A 21,102-nucleotide genomic window follows, 5' to 3' on the forward strand; every position below is an offset into this window, starting at 1 on the left:
TGAATGTTAAGGCCTGCAGGAAAAAAAACAACTGGCAGTCATATTTTTTGGACTTTAACGTCAGGGTTCTTGAGGCAGTTTCCTGATTGGAAAAGAGGAGAGGATGATTAATGGCTTTGGAGTGGCGGAGTTTGGCAATTGCAGCCCAGGACGCGGTCGGGAAGCATCCGGAGCCAGCTCGGTGCGATGCCCTGCGGCGGGAGGGAAGGAGCGGGCAGCGGCAGCCGCTGCAGCGCGGGGCTGCCCGAGGAAGGACAGCGCTGTCGGAGCTCCCATCTCCCATCGCTGCCTGCCCGCACAACAGGATGGGCCCATGGATCTGAGGATGGCTCTGGAGCGGGGAATAGCGCAGGGAGCAGCGGCTGGTCCCTCCCCACCCCCCAAAGGCATGTCTGTGCAGCTCAGGGCTTGGAGATCCCTGGGCTCGGATCCCTCCGCTCCGGGAGCGCTGCAGCCGCGGCGTGCTGTCCCTGTCGGGGAGTTTCTGTTTTTTAGAGATTTCGAGATTTGGCTTTTCAAAGGCTCAGCAGAGGCAGGTCGGGGCACATTTGCAGGGAATTGAGCGCCCAGCGCGTGTGCCCTGTGCTGAACCCTTCAGAGAGCCCGGGAGCTGCACATCCTGCCAGAACAGCCTTTGGATGCCAGGGAGGCTCCTGGCGGAGCGGGCTGCGGAGGGCTGGAAGCAGGGCTGGAATTGCGCTCCAGACCTCACCTGGGCAGCGAGGCCTTCCCGGAGCACTTCTGAAGAACCCCCCGGAGCTACAATTGCAGCACAATTGAGCTGCTCTGCCTGCTTTGATTCCAGCTTCAAAGGGGAGCTGGCGAATAATGGATGTTGCAGTTCAGTGGCTGGCTCCGAAATTTGGGGTTAGGAAGGAGGTTGGCGAAGGGAGAGTGTGGGGAAATCTGACTTCAGTTAAAATGGAACTGAAACTTCTTTAGAGAAGCAGAAGCCCGAAGTTTCATTTTTGGTCAGCCTGAAGGACTTTAGTCAATCCAAACTGAAGTGTCTTGATTTTGGTGTCAACTCTTTTTAACTCCTTCAGAAAACAAGTCTCTGATGACAGTTTCAGCTTGAAAAAGTAACAGTTTTGTTTGGCAAGTCTCACAGGGAGCTGGGTGGACATTTGGAGAGAATCTGCACCTTTTTCCAGTCAGACCCTGTTGGCTTGACTTGAATCAATTTTTTTTCAAATAGCTTTTGGCCCCTCCAAAATCTAGGAACTGCTGCTGAGGTTGTTGCTCAGAGTCCAGGAAGTGTCCTTCAGCTGTCCCAAAGCTAAACAGTAGTGACTGCAGCATCCTCTTCCTCACTTCAGGAGCAATTCCAGTGTTAACTGGAGGGTTTAAAGGCACATTGCTGACCTTACCTGTGGCATTGCCTTGCAGCAGTTTGACATCACTTCAGGGTCCATTCCAGACTCCGTAGGGAAAAGCTTTATGGGAAAAGGCCTTGGCCCTGGGGGAACCCCAGAGCCTGGCCCTTGCTGCCTTCAGGCATATTTTGAGCACGAAGTTGCAAAGGCAGCATGGGATGGGACACATTTCTCCTCATTTCCAGCCTGTGGAGCAGGCAGGGAGCAGCCATCTCTGGCTTTTCCTAACAGATCTGTCAATGCTGCTCAACAAATCTTTGTGAAGCGTTCGGGGCTTTTTGGGAGAAAGGAAAAGGATTTTTAACTGAGGGAGCTGACAGGGTTTGGAAAGATAAAATCCCACCTCCTGACAGAGAATTCTTTTTCCCTCCTAGGAGATCTCCAGCCACGAGTCAGCCACCTGTCTCCAGAGTGAACCTGCAAGGTATGTGTGGGATTTGGGGATGGGCTGCCAGGCCAAGGGCACACAACATTTATTGCCCAGTTCTGCTCACAGCTGCTCTCCTGCCCCTTCCCCGGTGCAGGTCTGAGCTCCTCCTGCAAAACTCACAGGAGAGAACTACCAGGCTCCAAATATTGTTATTTTAATGGTTTGGTTTGGGGTTTCTGCTGGTGTATTAGCACAGGAGATGAACATGATTTTGGTTTGATAGTCATGGCCACAGTGGCTGCTGTTCTTGTGAGTCCCTGGGAGCACAGGCCTGGACAAGCCCCAGCCCACGAGCCTTGAACAGGCTCAGGCACAGCTGGGTCTTTTTTTTATTCTGTTGATTTCAGTTTGTCTCCATGTGATCTGTGTACTCAAACCTTTCCTGGGTGAGACTTCCTTGGCTTCCTGCTGGGAAGGGGGTGCCAGGGCAAGGTGGGGTGGGCAGCACTGTGAGGGCTGCTCAGGCAGGGGGAAGGACGAGGGTGAGCAGCAGAAGCTGATTACCTAGGACAGGTTTATTTGCTTTGACACCTGGGTTTAGCCAGGCTCAGGGTCTGTAGAACCCTGCTCAGGATCAGAGCTGGCCCTACTTGCACTAATTCAAAGGTTGCTCCGCAGAGAAGGAGATAAGATTTGGATCAGTGCCCATTTGTAAGGTTTAATCTCAGCCCTTCCAATAATTACATGCTTGGAGGGACTAATAAAGCTTAATTTTCACAGCATGTGAAGCCTGGATAACTATCATTTCCTCTCCTGCTGTGTGTTATTTATTCTCAGGGGACACACAGAGTCCTGGACACTTCCAGGTTAGGTTCTTCCAAACTTGTTAATGGGAGATGGAAACCTCTGATTCAGAAACAAAACTGGACACCACAATCTTAAACTCCTTCCCTTTCTGTCACAGCCAGCAGGAATGCAACTCATCACCTGATCTAAGGCTGGGTCTAGCAAAGCTTTGAATTTGTGCCTGTGTGAAAAAACAACCAAAAAACCCATGGAAAATTTCCTAGGCCTTCAATGGATCTGTTTATGTAAGTTAGACAATCTAATAATGAGAAGAGAATGCCCTTCCAGGAATTTTTAGGTTTGTTTTCTTAACACTTTCTGTGGAAAAAGTTGCTCTCAACTTTTTAACACTTTGGGCATATTTTTCTACACTATTTCCAATGAGAGCTGTAGGACACTTGGTACTTTTTAGCTGATCCAAGCTTCTAATGCTGGGAATATATGAAAATTCCTTTAGTAATGAAGTGTTCATTAGTAATTCTTAGTAATGAAGACACACAGAACTGTAGAGCAAGTGTTGTGTTACCTTGTAAAGGTTGGATTTGTGGTCCCTCAAGTAAATAGGTTTTTAACAATGAATCTTAGCTGCTTTTAGGTGAAATCTTCAAGTAAAATTTTTAAAAATGAGTTGGATCATTGCAGCTGTGATAAATTGTGACACTTTGTAGGTAAGAAGGAGATGCATTTTTGAGATTAATAGGCAATTGTGTGATTTCCTACATAAACCAGACAATATTGGCATTATTGGTAGAAAATCCTGGGGTTCTTGGCTAAATTCAGGTCATTGCCTTCCTCTGCCTCTTCACAGCCACTGTCACACTGACTTCCTTTCCAAGCAGCAGAAAACAATCACAACCCTTGACTTTCTAAGGAAGTTTCCATTTAATTCAGCAAGAACAGAGATTTGTAAGGAACTTTTTCAGTGTTTTCACCTTTTTTCCCCCATTGATGGTTTCTGCTTTGGAAATGATGAACTGAAGGAGAGGTTTTCCTATCAGAACCCTTCCAGTTCTGTGCCAGCGGCTGAGAGGATGCAGAGTGTTTTTCCTGAAGGTTTTGCAGAAGGAAGCAGTCGTGTTTTGATTGGGACCAGGCTGCTTCATATCTCTCTAGATAAAAGACTGTATTTGGAATGGACTGGGTTTAGATTCACAAGATTTGTTGAAGCTTGGAATTTGATTTTAACCCTCCAGTGTCGCCCGTTGATTCACTGCTTTACCACAAGCCACTGACATCACTGTGAGCATCTAGTGGATGTCTCCTTTGATTTGTCATTAATGGGGTGATTTATATCCTGTTCTGAGAAATACAGAACTCAGGGCTTAAAGCAAACGAGGCTGCATTAATAAAATTACCCCGGAGGGAGGCAAATTACATCCAGCATTTGCACTGCAAGGAATACACGCCAGCTGTTTACTCCAGCTGGAATATTCCAGGATTTTCCAAGCAACAACAGCCAAATCTGTTGCTGGTGTTGCATCACTGAGGACCCAGGCCCGTGGTGGAATAAATGAGCTGTGGTGAAATGAGGAAATTCTTTTTTTGCTTTCATTTTCTTTAAGCAGAAAAACTTTTGGCCGGGTTTTTCCTGGGACAAAGGGCTTTGAAAGGCACTGCTGGTGTCACTGTGTATTTCAGAGCTTTCTTAACCTTGCAAGCACAGCCAGAGAAGGAAGGGCAATATGGATTGAACATCCTGTGTTTTGTCCTTGGTATCAGCTGAAGTAAATCTGGCAGATTTTTCCTGTTATTTTGTTATAACTGCAGCTCACAGGAACGCACCAAACCACTTTTATGAATTAACTGAGAAACCATAACATGGAAATACAAAGCCATAGCAAAAGCCCATCGGTCCTTAATGAGCTGGGCAGGATGATGGGAGTGCTGTGGGGTTCCTGTGGTGTGTGGCAGCCCCAGCAGCTGTGCAGGGCCGGGGCTCAGCCAGCTCTGGCTTACAGGAACAATGAGAGACGCGGTGTCACAATGTCCCTGAGGGCTCCTTCTCCTGAGGTTTCTTTCTCCTGTCCCCCTTTGTTTCTGCTGAGTGTGGCCTCTGCCACAGTTACTCTGGGTGACCTTTGTGCCACCTTGGGCTCAGGAATCGATCAGAGCCTTCCCTTCTCCCTCCAGCTCTCCCCTCCCCTGGCCCCAGTGAAAGGTCTGCAGTTCCTACCCAATGATTCAACCAATAACACCTTTAACCAGCAGCAGGTCTGGCTTTTCCTGCTTGGTTTTGTTCTTTCTTCCATGTTTATTCCCTTCAGTGACCCTTATTCCCTCTGAATTAAATTACCTTTCACAGTCCAAGCCTCTCATTCTTCCACAAATTTGGTACAAACTTCTCCCAAACTGTTTTGCTCCCACACCATCAGTGCTGGGATGGGCAGTGTTTTCCCATTCCTGGTTGATCCACTGCCACATTTAATGTCACCAGTGGTGACAGGAGCAAAGCACAGAGCTGTGGATCAAACAGCACCGACTTTTTCCCCTGACTGTGAGGGATTTGCAGAGACTCTTCTCAAAATCCCCTTGGATACGCTCAGCACTCACTAATGACAGTTCTCCTCACAATTAACGATAGGCAGTTCTCACAATTAATGATAGGCATTCTCCTCACAATTAATTAATGGCACAATATTGCTGATCTGCCGCAGCCCCAGGCTCGTGGGGTGCTGCCCTTTGGGATATGTCACCTGCAGCATTTCAGGGCTCAGGGGATTAAAGCTTTGTTCAAATTCCTCTCCGGGGATGGGAGGGAAGGGTCGGTGTTTTTCTTCCTTTTGCCTTAGCTCTGCTTTCCTGTACCTCGGCACGTTTGCCTGCTCCTCTCACATGCCTTTACACGACCTCCAAACTCGTACTCTTTCATTTTTCCTGTGGGTGTAGGACGTACACAGACTCGTGCACGAACCTTTGTGTAAAGCATAAACAAAGACTGGATAATGCTCGTGCTGCTGACAGCCCCAAGTTTTCGTAGGAGCCAGGGAGCCTTGTGCATCCAAGTGAGCTCTGGGTTACGAATATCTCTGTATCCCGAATAATTAGCACGGAGCTGCTGCTCTTGCGCCATCCTGCTCTGCTTGGCACGGGCAGAAATGGCTCTGGGCACACACGGAGCAGTGGATTCGCTTTGAAATTCTGTTTCTTTGCCGGGAGTTTGGCTGAAGATCTGACCTTTTGATTTGGAGAGCGACTGTAAAAGTCAAATGTCTGTGGTGCTTTGGGCTTTTACAGGAGTGCAGAGGAACCACGAGTTCCTGAGCAGCTGAGCCCGAGTCACTGCCTGCATGCACAATGGAGGCTTGTGAGCACCTACAGATAATATTTTTAAAGGATGCGGCGCAGGCACGATGCAGATCATTCAGAAACGAACCAAAACCGTGTGAGAAATCAGGTAGATAATGAGCTCAATGACGCGCCTGAACGCGGGCTGCTGAGCGCCGAGGCCATTCTTGCCGCTCGTCAGCTTAAAAGAGCGTTTCAAGGCGAATTTCCCAGCGGGGCTGAGGCGGCTCCGGCCATCCCAGGGCCATCCCGGGGCTCTTCCCGGCTCTCCGGGGGGAGTTCATTCCTGCCGCGAGTCCGTTCCGCGTGTTGCGCCCGCCTGCCTCGAACACACCCCCCGAAAGTTGGACTCATGCATCTTAGTAAGTATTTCAGTTATGCTATTGACGTCAATGCAGTCATTAAATAGATTGCCGGCCCTCCCAGCAGCAAACCTGTGCCAAAGAGCTAGAGGCAGACACATTTTAAAAGAAGAACATCAGGTTTGCTTTTAGCATTTGGAGAGAATAAGGGAAAAGTTTCTTCTGAAGTCACCCTTTGCAATAAGGGTGGTTTTTTGCTTCATTTTCTAAGGCTCATTTTGGGTGAGGATAATTGCTGTGTTTTATTGAACGCACGTTTGTTGTGTTGCTGTGTGCATAAACAGCTCCAAACGAGACTAAAAAGTCATTTTTGTGCTTGGCTCTGGCTGACAAGTGACACTTGTTTCAGGTCCCCTGGCTAGATTTATTTGTGTATCAAGTGACAGGAGGCATTCAGGCAAACCTGCTTAGCCTTTGACTCCCGAAATTCTGCCAGGGTTGATTTCATGACATCTATATAAGAAAATAGCCTTCATTTCTCCTCGGCAGGCTCTGAAGACACACAAGCTAATCATGACTCCATAGCAACGGATAAAAACTGTTTTCCCCTCCGCCCCACCTGTGGATGTCACATGAAGATGCTCCACGTGCTGCTGCCATCAGGAGCCTGTCACTCCCCGGGGCCAGCTGCCTCCTGCAGCCCCGAGTGTGCGGGACTCCCTGAGCATTCCCGCTGCCTGCTGCATTCCCGAGCCTGCCCGGGACAGCCATGCAGAGATACCCAGGGATGGAGGCACCTCTGCTCCCTTTTTCCCATCGGGAGTGGCTCTGGACAGGCTCCCGAGGGGCTGGTGGTGCCTTGGAGTGGCTACCTGAAACAGAAGCTAGAGGAAATTAAAGAGAATGAAAGCAGGTATTTATTGGAGGCCTTCATTCAGTGGGCACACCTTGGGCAGTGAAAAGCCTCTCAGGGCTACACCCAAGATGGGCTGGGCGATGGTCACCAGTTTTTCACACTTTTATAAGTTTGGTCCATTTACATATGGGGTTAATCCTCCACTTACAGCTTCAGCTAATGAAGTCATTTGCTCTCAGTTTGCTCCCCACAGTTCACTGTTGTTTACAGTGAATCTCACGGGGACCTCTCAGGGCCTGAGACAGTGAGGTGCCCTCGAGTTTCAGGCCTAGAGAGGAATGGTTCTGGCTGAATAAAATGGGGGAACAGCAGCTGATAGGCTGTGGAGCTTTAGAGTGCTAAAGCGGCACCGGATCTGAAAAATATTTTGTTTTAAAAAGCTAAAACTATAAAACCCATGAAAGCCAAATCCTGAGGCATTAGTGGGAGCTGAGCCCTGAGGACACACGTAGATGGCATCCTCAGGCAGCCAGGGAGCAGCAGCTCTGCCTTGCCAGGAGGAGCAGGGCTGCTCTAACAGCAGCAGCAATGAGTTTTGGAGGGGTCACAGAGCCAAACTCTGGGGTTTTGGTCAGGTTGGCATTTCACCGATGAGCCCACACTCAGCTAGGTAGGATAAACCATCGATCCAGCCGGGTTATCAAAGGCCTTTATCTGATGAGTGCCTTCCTTCCGAGTGACCCAGGCAGCTGCAGCCCCGCGGTGGCGGGGAAGGGACCTCGGGGTGGCACGGTCCCGCTGTGTCCCTGGCTGGCTCTGCTCTTTGGGGCCAGGTCAGGTCCCGCTGTGTCCTTTGTCCAGCTCTGCTCTTTAGGGCCTGGTCAGGTCCCGTTCCTGTCCCCCTGCACTGAGGAAGGCACCTCAGGGTGGCACGGTCCCGCTGTGTCCCTGTCCAGCTCTGCTCTTTGGGGCCAGGTCAGGTCCCGCTGTGTCCTTTGTCCAGCTCTGCTCTTTGGGGCCAGGTCAGGTCCCTCTGTGTCCCTGGCTGGCTCTGCTCTTTGGGGCCAGGTCAGGTCCCGCTGTGTCCTTTGTCCAGCTCTGCTCTTTGGGGCCAGGTCAGGTCCCGCTGTGTCCTTTGTCCAGCTCTGCTCTTTGGGGCCAGGTCAGGTCCCGCTGTGTCCCTGTCCAGCTCTGCTCTTTGGGGCCAGGTCAGGTCCCGCTGTGTCCCTGTCCAGCTCTGCTCTTTGGGGCCAGGTCAGGTCCCGCTGTGTCCCTGTCCAGCTCTGCTCTTTGGGGCCAGGTCAGGTCCCGTTCCTGTCCCCCTGCACTGAGGAAGGCACCTCAGGGTGGCACGGTCCCGCTGTGTCCCTGTCCAGCTCTGCTCTTTGGGGCCGGGCCAGGTCCCGCTGTGTCCTTTGTCCAGCTCTGCTCTTTGGGGCTGGGTCAGGTCCTGCTGTGTCCCTCTCTAGCTCTGGTCTTTGGGGCCAGGTCAGGTCCTGCTGTGTCCCTGTCCGGCTCTGCTCTTTAGGGCCTGGTCAGGTCCCGCTGTGTCCCTGTCCAGCTCTGCTCTTTGGGGCCAGGTCAGGTCCCGCTGTGTCCCTCTCTAGCTCTGCTCTTTAGGGCCTGGTCAGGTCCCGCTGTGTCCTTGGCTGGCTCTGCTCTTTAGGGCCAGGTCAGGTCCCGTTCCCAGCTCCTGTCCCGCTGCATTGCACAAGGGCCCTGCGGAGACAATTGGGCTCTGCCATCGCTGATATCAGCGCTGATAAAATCTGTGTCTCCTTTGTTTGCTGCACACAACCATCAGGGCTGCTGGGGGAGGTTTTGACAGCGCACTTCCTCGGCACCCTGAATCAGTTCCAGATGAGAATGAGAGCCGTGTCCTGGATCAGAGGGAAAAACAGCCCAAACCAAACAAAACCACCCAAACCAAACCTCTGGCAGGCCGGGTTATTTTTTTAGGTCGCAGGGCACAGAGTGTGCGTGCCTCGGGGATGAACATTGTCCCGTGGTTGAGTCCTTTCCGCTTCCATGTCACAGCCTTGCCAGGCACTGGGAGCTGCAGTGGCCTCCCCAAAGCCCCCGGCGGCAGCTCGGCCCCACAGCTCTGGGGAAGTTTCTCAGTGCAGAGCGTTCTGTCCTGGACACACCATGGGAGAAGCTGCATCCAGAATCCCTGTGGAGACATTCCCAGGGGAATGCTCTGCTCAAATCCCACAGCCAGCCCCAAAGGCCAAACCTTGCTCCTTCTGCAGGACCTGATTCCCAGTGCAAGTTGCTTTCTTCTTGTGTTTTAAAGAGTGTTTCGAACACTGTGTTCTGATTCTCAGCAGCCAAATCCTTTGGTCTGTAGTCAGGGCAGGAATTCCCAATATTTTTTTTATATTTGTTAGTCTTGGTGGGAGCAGGGGTTGATTCCAGGTTGGAGTGGGATATAAAGAGGGGAAAGGGCTGTTCCTGAAGGACAGAATTGGACTTTCCTGTCCTCTGCAGGGACAGTCTGCTCACCAAACTTAACTCTACAATTACAAAATAACAATTACAAAGATTATAACTTTCAGAGCTTTAAAAATCAAAAGAGGAAGCAAAAGGTTGCTCTGGAACTTTTCCCTGTATTCCATATGGAATTGCATCCATTCTGATTCACGCTCAGCAGTTGCCAAACAGTGACACTGAATAAAGAACATATTGATCGTTTCGATGTTCAAATCACCCAGAAATGTTCTGCTTTTATCACCAGTTTCATCTCCTGATGCACTAAAAATGATTTCTGTAGCCGAGCAAGGTGTGCTAATTAATGTAACCATCATTGTGCAAGCGGGGAGGAATGTTACACTAAGAGTTAATGAAACATTTCATTGTAATATTTGCTCCAAGAAGTGCCTGTGAATGACAGCCTTAAGGATGCTATAATTGCAATACCTTTTTTGACAGAAAGGAAACGGCTGCTAATTATTTATGGTTATTAATCAAACCTGTCAGTTTATTCAAAGTTCACTGAGTTCACTGTAAATATGTATGATTACCAACATTTAAATGTTTTAAGCAGTAGCCTTTAAAAACTATTTACATACACCTCTCCCTGTGGGATATGTTCTCACATCCAAAGGTAGCATTGATTGGCTTTGCTGTGTGTTGGAGCTCAGAATCATTTTAGGAATTCAGAATTAAAAAAGCCCTCCAAAATCCTGCAGGGTGTTGATTTGACAATTAATATCTTTTGATTTTGTAATCAGGACTGCGCCTCTGGAGGTGACAAACATGAGCCAGGAGCAGGATCTGACCCAAGGTTTGCTGGGATCCAAGATCATTATTCAGTGCTAAGGAACTCCATGGTTAAATTGAATTTTAAAGGGACTGTGCATTTTAATGTAGCTCTTCCAGTATAAATATCCTGCTGTCAGAAATCTCCCTTTCCAGGAGCAAATTAATCATCTGTGCATGCTAAACTCCTCCACCACACCTTCACACTCTTCAAAAGCTTTCTGAAGCAGACTTTTTCCCTGGACCTCAGAGGCTCCAGGTTCCAAGCACTTGGAGAGAGGCTCTGGCTGCAGCTTGCCAGGGCCCCTGGAGCATATTCCAGACACCCCAATGTTTCCATTCCAAGTGGGTCCAATCCAGTCAGACCTTTCGTGCCTCAAGCCTGTGTTTAGGGAGGTTTGTCAGGCTTAGCACTTCATACCAAAATGCTTCTGAAATGTCACATTTTACAAGCAATGTCTTTTTCTTTAAATACCAGATATTAGGCTGACAAAAGCAGGAGTTGATCAGAGCAATCTTTGTGTTCTCTGAAAAAACCAGGGGAGAGTTCTGGGAAGTGGAAAAGCCAGCCTGTTTTCCTGAGCCTCTTCCCTCCCTCCCCGCCTCATTCCTTGTACAGATTTTACAAGAAGTGACCCAAAATCGTGTCCCTGCTGTAGCTGACTCGAGAACAGGACGTTTGGATCCATGCTGAGAGCATTTGTGCTGGTCTGGGACAGCCCAAGAGGATGTGGGATAACGTCTGTTCTGTGGGGATTGTCACTGAGCACAGCGTGGGGCCAGTCCTGCTAAGAGAATTCCAAGAATAAACACACACAAGTGCAGGGTTTGTTGGAAATGGACTTTGCTGGCATTTGACAGCTGTGAAATGCTTTCCTCCCTTTTCTTCCCAAAGATCCTCTTGAAGAAGAGAACTCCAGGGAGAAGTTTCCAGTTGAACTGGAGTGTTTCTGGTTTAGGCTTCATAGGACAGGATCCCCACCTGGCTCCTCCTCAAATGCTGCTGGGCCCCCACCTGAATTCCAGCTCCTTGGGGAGGGTATTTCCCAAATTTCCTGTTGCAGCTTCCTGGGTTTCAGCTCTACTGCACACAGCTTTTCAGTATTTCCCTCCCCTTCCAGTGGGATCATCCCGTGCAGGTAAAAGCCAAAAAGTTGCTCCTCACCCTCTCTAGGTCAGGAAGGAGGGACTCAGGCAGAGATGCTGCTCACACCACATTTTCCAGCAGCAGCTGCTCCCTCTTTTGTGACACTTCCAAATGTGGCTCTGAGTGCTGCTAGAACAGCTCCTGGTGCACATTGCCTCGAGTGGGGAGTCACGTGGGGAAATCAGCCTGAAATTCAGCAAAACTCTGGGAATTGTGCTGAATTTCCTGCACAGAATTCCTGACAGTGTGAGTGACAGCACAGAGACCTTGGCCAAGCCTGACACCAGGTGCCTCTTATGCTGCTAAATGTAAGAAATTCTGGAAAATGCCTTGGAGTATAAAACTTAGAGCAGGAAAAGTAAGCCCTGGAATAATCCCCAGCAGGCTGAGCCATAGCTGACCTTCAGTGAGGAACATTTCCATTTCCATGTCCATTCAATCTGATATTTAAACTGGAATTGTTACTAAGAGGTGCTTTTAGTGCTGACATTTTGATTTCTTTGAACTCAGATTGAGGTGCTTAAATCACTGTATTTTGAGGGCTTTAATCAAATGGTTTTTGAGAGTGAAAGGCTGTCCTCAGGTCTGCCAGCTGCAGCCATTTGGGGAGTGGTTACACTTTCAAGTCTGCCTGTCATTACTGGGTCATGTTTGTCCCCATCTGCCACTTCCAGGCATCTCTGTGGAGTAAAAAACTTGATTTGGGTCAGGACTGACCCCAGGTTTAAGGAATGTTGTCATACAGGACTCAGAATTTGGCTAAAGTAGTCCAGATCTAGAAAAAAACTTACAAATAAACTAATATCTGGTGTTCTATAATATCAAATTCTGATTATGGATAACCAGGGAGTGAATCTGATGTTGTTTCCCTGGTAATTTCAGGGGAAATGTGGTGCCATGTCCTAAACACACCTTTTAAAGAGCCAGGGTGTGCTGGCCTCAGCTCCCAGGTGGAGATGAGCACGTGCAGGGTTTAATATGGAACATTAAAAGCTGTCAAAACAAATGATGCTGCTCTGTAGGCTCCTGCCATCTCCCTCTTCCTCCCCACCCCGTTCCCCGTGGGACTCACTCCGTGATTTTCAGCACATTATTCCAAAAGTTCTACGTGCACTTGGGGAAACAGAGAGGCCAGTGAGTCACGAGCTGTGCAGGAGGGAGATGAATACCCAGGATTAGCATGGGGAAGTTTCAGCTCTGCTCTCAGCCACTGAGGAGTTTGAGTCTGGGGCTTGAGGCTCACCCCAAAATCAGAGTTATGGTGTGGGGATGGACAAAACCTGGGTGTTTTGGGGAGCCAGCACCCAGCTGACATGTGAAATATCCTGCGTTTTTAAAAGCTGGAGGATTGTGGATTAGGAAATGGAGGTTGTCCAGGTTCTGTGTGCTGGTTCTGCTCCCCGGGCTCGCGCCGTGTCCCACGCTGCAATCGCAGATCCGCCGATAGCGCTGACTCACGGCTTCGCTTCGCATCCCAATTGCTCCAAACGGGCCATTTTTTGCAACATTCTGCATTCTTGGGTGACTCTGCTCCCTGCAGATATCCCTGGATTTCAGCTGGGGGATGACAGTCCCAGGCATTTTGGTGAGAGGCAAACCAAGGGCACCAAGTTCAGCTGAGGTGAATCGACGGGGTTGACGTTTCCCCTTGGGTACATAAAATACCTATTGGAGGAAAACAGATTAAAATTCCAAACTAAAGCAGGTTTTTAAGCTGGCATCCTAAAGGATAATGCTTTCAAGTAATTGCATTTAGCCATGATAAAAACACCATTTTGTTATATTTTATAATTAATATCATGGAAATGCTCATTCAGAATGTAAGGGGTGACTTTGTGACCTGTCTTTCCATGGCTCGAGCAAGGCATGGGGACACAAAGGGTGCTATGTGTCATAAAGAATTCCTATGGATTATGGCTGGGATGCTTCCTGAAACCACATTCTTAACTTTCATATTGAGAAACATCAGGAAATTAAATTGAGAGGAAATAGAGGCAAATTTAGTCTTAAATTGTGACCTTTGAACCTTCCCAGGAGCCAATGAACCTGATTTAAGCAGGTCTAACATTTAACCAGTGGCCTGTTCTACGTGGCTCAGGTGACGTGGGCAGCCTTGCTCTACTCCTTGTTTATAGCATTTCTGAGTAACTTTCCCCATGAAGAGCTAAGGATTATTAATAAACTTTGTCTTTGCATCCAATGCCAGTGGCCAAGTGGAGCTTTTCAGGTAGATCCAGGATTGTGCTTTGAACTTCCAGGATTCTTCCCTGAGGTTCCTCCTCCTTTTCCTACTCCAGCATCTATTTCACCACAAAAGACTTTCACTCTTGACAGACTCTTTAGACCAGAAGTTTTATTATGTCCAGGTTAAAACCTGATTTAATGGCTCCAGATGTGTCTGGGGATGAAAGCAGCACCTGGATTTGGGAGCAGATCCAAGCGAGGACCTTTCTGCCCGTGGTTTGCCAATTTCTTGTGAAACGGTGACACAGAGCACAGTTAATCCTGTGCATCTCTCAGACTCTGAGGTTGTTTTTTCCTCTGGTTGAGCTGAGATCGTTGCTGTGTGGTCTGGCTGGGGAGTTCCTTCCGTGCCGTGGGCCTCTTGTGAAAGTCAGCTCGAGGTTTCAGAGGAGGAGGTTTTGGGGCGCCTGCAGGGGTGCAGGAGGTGTTTGTGCACAGATGCGAGGATGGAGGGAGTTTGGGACGGGGAGAGCCTGGGGGCTGGCACAAGCAGGGCCCCTCTCCAGCACAGCCAGCTCCCGGTAGGAATCCCGGGCCCGGCTGTGGCTGAGCCAGCTCCAGAACCGGAAGCCGTCCAGCCACAACAGCCCAGGATGGTGCCCCACCTAATTAAGGCTGTTGAAAGGCAGGGCTAATTAGTTTAGGTGGAGCACCTCGTTAGCACAAGGATGTTGCTTCCAGGATCCAAGTTGGTTTCCCCGCACGTGTGAGCTCCCCAGCGCTCTCCCACATGTAGCAAGTGAGATAATGCAGTGCCCAGGTAAATCCTAGGTGGGTACCGAGGTCGTTGCATCATCATATCCTGAGTTTTCCAGGGCTTTCTCACACTCCTGCACTCACGTGTGCTTGAAGAAAACACTTCTGCTCACACAGTAAAATGTGCTTGCTGTGACCCAGCCTGGCCTCATTTAGTTAGAGAAACAGAATCACAGTGTGATTTGCAGGAAATCGGGATTGGATTTGAAATCCTCAGGCTCAGCTCTGGGGCTGGGTGGAGGCTTCCCTCCCATCCAAACCAATGGGCATCTCCAGCCTGCAGCTCCCTGGGCTCTTCTCACTGCTCTTTGAGGACCGTGGGGAGCAAAGCTGTGACAGAGCTTCACTTAATGTAAAAATCCATCGTGACCTTGGAAATTCTGTCTTCAATGCGTTCAAAGTCTGTTACATTCCCTATGAAATCATTCCCAGCGTTCTCCTTGCAGCTCCCTCCCTTGACACACCGTCCACCTCCTGCACTCTCTGTTAGACCCTGAGTTGGAGAATTCCTCTCTTGCTTCCTGTTTCTCCTCCTGTCTTGTGATTAAGGCAAGAATCCCCGGGCAAGGAGGAATCGACGTGGTCAGTGAAAGGATAATGTGCCAAACGCTGAGATAAAGTTGGAACTGAGGAATCCTTCATTCATTCAACAGGCCAAGATTAGATTCCGCCTCTCTTGCCATTTCTGCTTCTCCCTCTCGGAGGACCGAGGAATTCCTACTATGCAGGCAAATCCCGTTCCCAGATTCCCCAGTGATAGCGCTGCTAAGTGACATCTGACAGGATGCTTCCTGCATTTTGTTACTTCCATTTGGCACCATAAAAGCACTGTCACTTACCCCTCTGATTTGTGGCACCTCGGCTGCATTGTTCCCTGCGGGGGGAAGGACACTGGGAAACGGGATTGCCCTGTGGTAAAACCATCCCACCCTACAGGAGATGCTATCTCCTGAAATCCCTCCTCAGAATGTCTCCAGTTTTCCTTCCTCGTTAGCATTTCAGATTAAACCTTTAGGCTTATCTCCACATCAGAAATTACCTCTCTGGGAAGCTTCATCAACTTCTATCAGCCACCTTTAGGTGTTCTTGGTGTTCACGCCTCGTTTTTGCAGCTCATTGTCATGAGAAAGGTGCAGTGGAGCTGGGCTTTGGGAATCTGGAGCTTTCATCTCTTCCTGCAGCATCTTCAAAGCTGAGCTTTGCAGGGCTGACGTACAATCCGACTCATTAAAACACACAAAATGGATATAAAAGTGCTTTTTGGGTTTAATTCAGGAGCAAGACTTTTTATTAGCTGCTGCTTTCCAAGAGTTCCCAATGCTCTGTTGGAGATGTTAGTGTTGTTTATTGTGTGGGAATGATGATTCCTGGTGAAACATCTTCTGTCATGCCCATCGAAACTCAGCTCCTTCACTCCCAGCAGCATTTGGGATCTTGGAAAGACAATACTTGAGTAGCCACATCTTTGTCTGTTTCAGTTTGTTTTTAAGGTATCTCTGGGGCTATCCCAGGGTCTCTCTGAAAAACTACAGTGTCTCCTCCATCAGTTCAGAGCTTCTGGTTTTGGATCCAGCTGCTGGCTTATCCCAGTGCTTTTCCCAGCTCCTGTTTCCTCTTCCATGTCATCCTCCTCTGCCAGAAGCAGCATCCCCATCCTCTCCTGGAGGGGGTGATGCTGTTGGCACTGCCCTGCTGCCCACCCCAGGGCCCCTGGCTGATGGCCCTGAAGGGCTGGCTCCAATGGGAAGCACCATTCCCACCAGGCCTGGCCAAACCCAGGGGCTTCTCCAGCTCTGGAGATAACGAACCCCAGTCACGGGCTGTGCACTAATTGCAGTCCTGGCTCCTCTAACAGTCAGTGGCCCGTGCTGGTGGCCTCGGTGACCCGATTCTCATGACCTGGGTGGTGATCCACCAACCCCAACCAGTGCTGGTGGGTACAGTCAGGACTCTGCAGGTTTGTCCAGTTCTGCCCTAACCGGCTTCCTCTGGCTTGGCTCCCGCTCCAGGCTGACCTCTGGGATCAGCTCCCTGGAAATGCTTCATTTCTGCTCCCAAACAGCATGAGGCCCCCGTGGCTGAGGTCCTGCTGCTCACCCCAGGGTGGGTCACAGCAACTGGGATCAAACTGGGACTGGCCAGCACCAGGGCTCTGCACGAGCTCCTCTGTTTGCTGCCCAGGCCTTCCAGTCCTGCTTGCCCTCAAGACTGTCATTGTCATAAGATTCATTTCATCCCACTTCAGCCACCTAAAAATTATAGACCAGTCTTAAGTGATGGCTGCTTTTTGAAGAAAAGCTCGGGAGCAAACCATCCTGTTGTGCAGGAAGATCAGGAATTCCAGTGGAGGGCAACTCGGTGAAGCAAGGAGCTTCTCAGAGAGTCGAAATGCAAGAAAGGAGCAGGCAAAGAGTGAGAAACACTGGGAACAAGGGAGGCATGGAAAACTTGGGGCATGACCAAAGGCTGATGGAGCTGTGAGTGGTGAGGGGACCCCAGTGGGGGTATGGAGCAGGGAAAGAAAATACAGAAAAAAGTGTTGATCCATGGGTGAAACAGCCTAATGGTAATGGTACAGGAAAGACCAAAATAGTCAGCATTTTTTTGTCTCAGTCTTCATCCCCCAGCCTGCCTGGGAGATAAGGGATGGAGGACAAGGAGGGAGCAGCCAGTTGGGGACAGCTTAGAGGAGGTGGAGGTGTCCAGGCCCACATCATTGGACAAGGATCAGGCTGGAAAAGCTGTGAGGTCAATGTGAGTCGCCCATGAAAACTGTGGTGCTTAGGAAGGTGATAACAGGGAAAAGGTGCATCTTTGAGAAGGGTGGAGCAGATTAGGGGAACTGTGGACTGCTCAGACTCTTCCCATCGGTGAGAGGTCACTGACGTTTTCCTCTGGAGTCTATTTCCAAACACATGAAAGACAAGAGAGAAGACTGGGAATGGTGGATGCAGACTTGCCAAAGCAAGTTGTGTTGGAAAGGCCCCACCTCCTCCTCCAAGGGCTGGAGGGTGGCCTGGCCCTGGGGACAAGGAGGGCCGTGGGTGGGTGTGCAGGGAGCCCTTGGGCACCATTTCCCACAGCGTTCCCACGTGGCAGCTGCTGGCAGGGCTGGGGATGGCAGGACAGCAGGCTGCCAGGCTGGGGTGAAGGCTGCTGGTGGCTGATGACAGGGGGGCTGTGGGGTGTCCAACAGCGCCCTGCAGCTGCTGGTGCTGCTGCTCAGCTGGGATGGTCCCACTGTGGGTGGGAGGTGACCTCTGGGGGTCCCTTCCTGTGCCTGGGGCAGAGGGGAGCAGTGAGCAGAGAGTGGCAGCACCTCCGGAGGGTGATTCAGCCCATCCCAGGGTACTGAGAATAGACCAGGATCACCCCTTGGAGCTCCCAGCCACTTTCCACTGCAGTGCAGGGAGCTTAGGTGATTAACTGGGGCTGGCTAAAGATAGCCCAGCTGGGCCCCCAGGCAGTGGCAGTGACATTTCTGCAGGCTCAGGGTCCTGCTCGGGTTACCCGCAGCTGGCCCAGGGCTCAGGGCTCAGGGCTGTTGACTCAGAAACATCACTGCTACTATGGCACTGAGGGGCTGCCCGGCTCTGCTGCCCCTCTGGCCCAGCCGAGTCACACTGCAGCAATGCCTCCCCTCGCTGGGAGCCTCTGCTTCCCAGCTGGGCCTTCTTCCTTCTTGGGATGCTGCAGCCCTTTGGTTTTGTGGCATTCCCTGCAGACAGGAGGTTCTCCTTTCTCCTTTTCATTCCCCGTGCTGACAGAAGCTTGGGCTTCTTCCTTCTTGCAACCATTTTTGTGGCATTCCCTGCAACCAGGCGGTTTTTCCTTCTCCTTTTAATTCCCTGTGCCTTGTCTTGGTGAGACATCTCCTCCTGCTTCCCAGAATCTTCCAGTTTGAACCTGGATGTGTCCTGGATGTTCTTGGCGAGCGCTGTTTAATCACTGCCATGACGTCTTCAGCAGCTCTGGAGCCGTTTTTCTTGGGGCTGAGTTTTCCCAGCAGCTGGAATGGTGTGTCCCAGAAAGGACCTGTCTTTAATTAGGGAACTTAGAATGCCAGGCTCCTCAGCAGTCCAACCAAAAAGTTCCTTTTTCCTGCTCCCTGTTGTTTGGAAAAGAGAAAAGAGAATAAAAATGCCCCCCAAAATCTTGGCTGTATTTTGCCAGAGGCTGTAGCTGATGTCAAACCCTCATCCCCCATTTCAGTCTCCCACATTATTCCTGGCAGCTCCAGCTCACTCATTTCCTGGCATTTTTCGCAATTAGCAGTGGAAAGCTTTCACTTCATTTTTTTGTCTCTATCTTCCCCTCTCATCTCTGAACCCAGCCTGAATACAGGCCCCATTGTTCCTGGAGCTTTGGAGCCCCTGTTAGGATTTCATCCTCGTTCCCCACAGCTGGATCTCCTCCAGTGCCACCTCCTCAGTGACCCCCTGCCAGTGGCTTTGCCAGTTCATCCCGTTCCTCTCTCTGCAGGGATTTCACTTCCCAGGCCTTTCTGCCCCCATCTCATGTATTAACTCTGGCTAGCAGAGGAAAAAATCTACATTTCCAAAGTGCTTTTTTGTTGAAAGAATAACTGTGAGACAACTCTGTGCTCATTTGCATGCAGTGCCCGTGCCCGCTCTGGCTGCAGCGTCCCCAGCTCCTGCCGAGCTCGGGCACCCGCTGGCCCCACTCCACAGCCAACAAAGAGCCCTTCCTCTCCCTGCCACCTCCCCTGCACGCCGGAGGGAGGCTGCAGGTGTGAGAAACCTGAGAGGGGACAGCTCGAGTGACTGGTCGGACTGGAGTCCCAAAAATACGACGAGGGGAGAAGGGCAGGCTTGGCCATTTGTTGGGGAGTTGCTCAAGAGCGTCGTGGCTCCACCTGTTCCGCGGGCGCTGGGGCTCTGAGCCTTTCTTAGCACATCTGCACTTATCTTTGCAAAAGATATAATTAGGGTGGGGAGGAGGGGCAGTGCAGCTGGTGGCTCCGTGGTTCCCATGGGTTTTGCTCGCTCCTCATTCCAGCCCCACGCTCCGGCGGGTCGGGAGCATGAGTGTCCGTAGGAGCTGCAGGAGGGAGCGCGTTGGGAATGGCAGAGAGTGGGGCTGGGGGTGCTGCTGGATGCAGCTTGCTTTCCAGTCACACCTTTCCAATCACACCTTCCTCAGGTGCTCATGTGGCACTTGTGCTCAGGAAAAAAAATCTGTTCATAGATTCCCTGGGTATTGGAAGGTGCATGCGGGATCTGATGCCTCAGAGCTCAGCTTTTCCAGTTTTCAGACTCTGTGCTGCTTTAGTGTGCGGGTCTGGGCTTCACATCAGGGGATGCTGAGCTCTGTGCACAGAGCAGGGACACAAAACAATTCCTGCTCCAGCTGGGCACCAAGGACAAATGATCCAAATCTCAGCCCCAGAGCACAAACCCCGTGGGCTGGAGAGAGAAAAACAAGCAGGGTGGGACTGCAGGGGCTAAAGCTGGAATGGGACAATGAACTGCAAGGTGCAAATGGAGCAGAACTGATCCCAGGGACAGAGCCCGTGCCCGGCCGTGCATTTTGGGGCCATTTTGGTTCATCTTGGCTGCAGCCCTGGCTGGGCTCTGGTGCTGCCCAAGGTGGATCCATGGAGGAGATGCTTTGAATGAATCCCTGCTTTATTCTGGAACTCTGTCCAGCCTTTCTTCTAGGCCAGCCTGCACAAGGCATCAGATCTATAAAAGAAACTTGTAATTACAGGATTTTTTCAGTGCTTGTAGTTTGGGAGGTGGTGCTGTAAGATTTGGACAATTCATTGCAGATTTGAAGTGAATCCCAGGGGTTGTGCTCTGTGCCTTTGATTGTTTTCCATGTGAATTTCCAAATCTGTCCAACAGAAGGATTTCCACAGGAATATTTTCTGGATCTGGTAGAACAATGCTTTAATTCAAGGAAATAGCTCTCAGAATCACTAACAGGATACATTAAACAAATAAATCACCCGGTGTCAGTTATTCCCTCAGCATTGTGAGGGATAAATATGTAAACATGTCCACACGATCTGTGAGCAACCACAGCTCCATTAGGGAAGGCAAAGGGTGAACGGCTCCCAGCCTGCACAGGGCCCTTTTCCATCAAGTTCTGGCACGTCCTTTGTTGATAAACCTGTTTTACTCAACATGCTCTGGGGTTTTAGAGTGATGCTAGGCACTGGGAGTAATTAACGTGGGGCAATATTCCTGCTAATGAACCGCATGTTGTGGGGCTGAAATAGCCATTTTCTGACACTGGTTAGTAATTAATGTCTGCTGATATTCCTGCTAATGAACCTTGTGCTGGGGAGGTGAAATAACCATTTTCTTTTGGGGAACGAGAGGGATCTGTGGGACTTTTATCTGAGCCATGGCCACGTGAGTGCCTTGGTAAATCACTCAGAGCACCCTTCTCCTTCTCCTTCTCCTTCTCCTTCTCCTTCTCCTTCTCCTTCTCCTTCTCCTTCTCCTTCTCCTTCTCCTTCTCCTTCTCCTTCTCCTTCTCCTTCTCCTTCTCCTTCTCCTTCTCCTTCTCCTTCTCCTTCTCTTCTCCTTCTCCTTCTCCTTCTCCTTCTCCTTCTCCTTCTCCTTCTCCTTCTTCCTCCTTCTTCTTTCTTCTCCTTCTCATTTTCTCCTCTTTCTCCTTCTACTCTTTCT

General features: G+C 50.2%; 1 protein-coding gene across 3 annotated transcripts in view; it reads left to right on the plus strand.

Annotated features, from left to right (window-relative positions):
• PDE4B (phosphodiesterase 4B) overlaps window positions 1-21,102 on the plus strand; it is a 225,156-nt gene that overhangs the window by 168,602 nt on the left and 35,452 nt on the right. For all 3 annotated transcript variants that reach the window (XM_036387461.2, XM_054515699.1, XM_036387463.2), the window contains one exon: window positions 1,751-1,800. In XM_036387461.2, the coding sequence (XP_036243354.1) occupies window positions 1,751-1,800 (50 nt within the window). The remainder of the gene's footprint in view (window positions 1-1,750; window positions 1,801-21,102) is intronic.

The sequence above is a fragment of the Molothrus ater genome, chromosome 9 (genome assembly GCF_012460135.2).
Source record: "Molothrus ater isolate BHLD 08-10-18 breed brown headed cowbird chromosome 9, BPBGC_Mater_1.1, whole genome shotgun sequence".
Taxonomy (NCBI): domain Eukaryota; kingdom Metazoa; phylum Chordata; class Aves; order Passeriformes; family Icteridae; genus Molothrus; species Molothrus ater.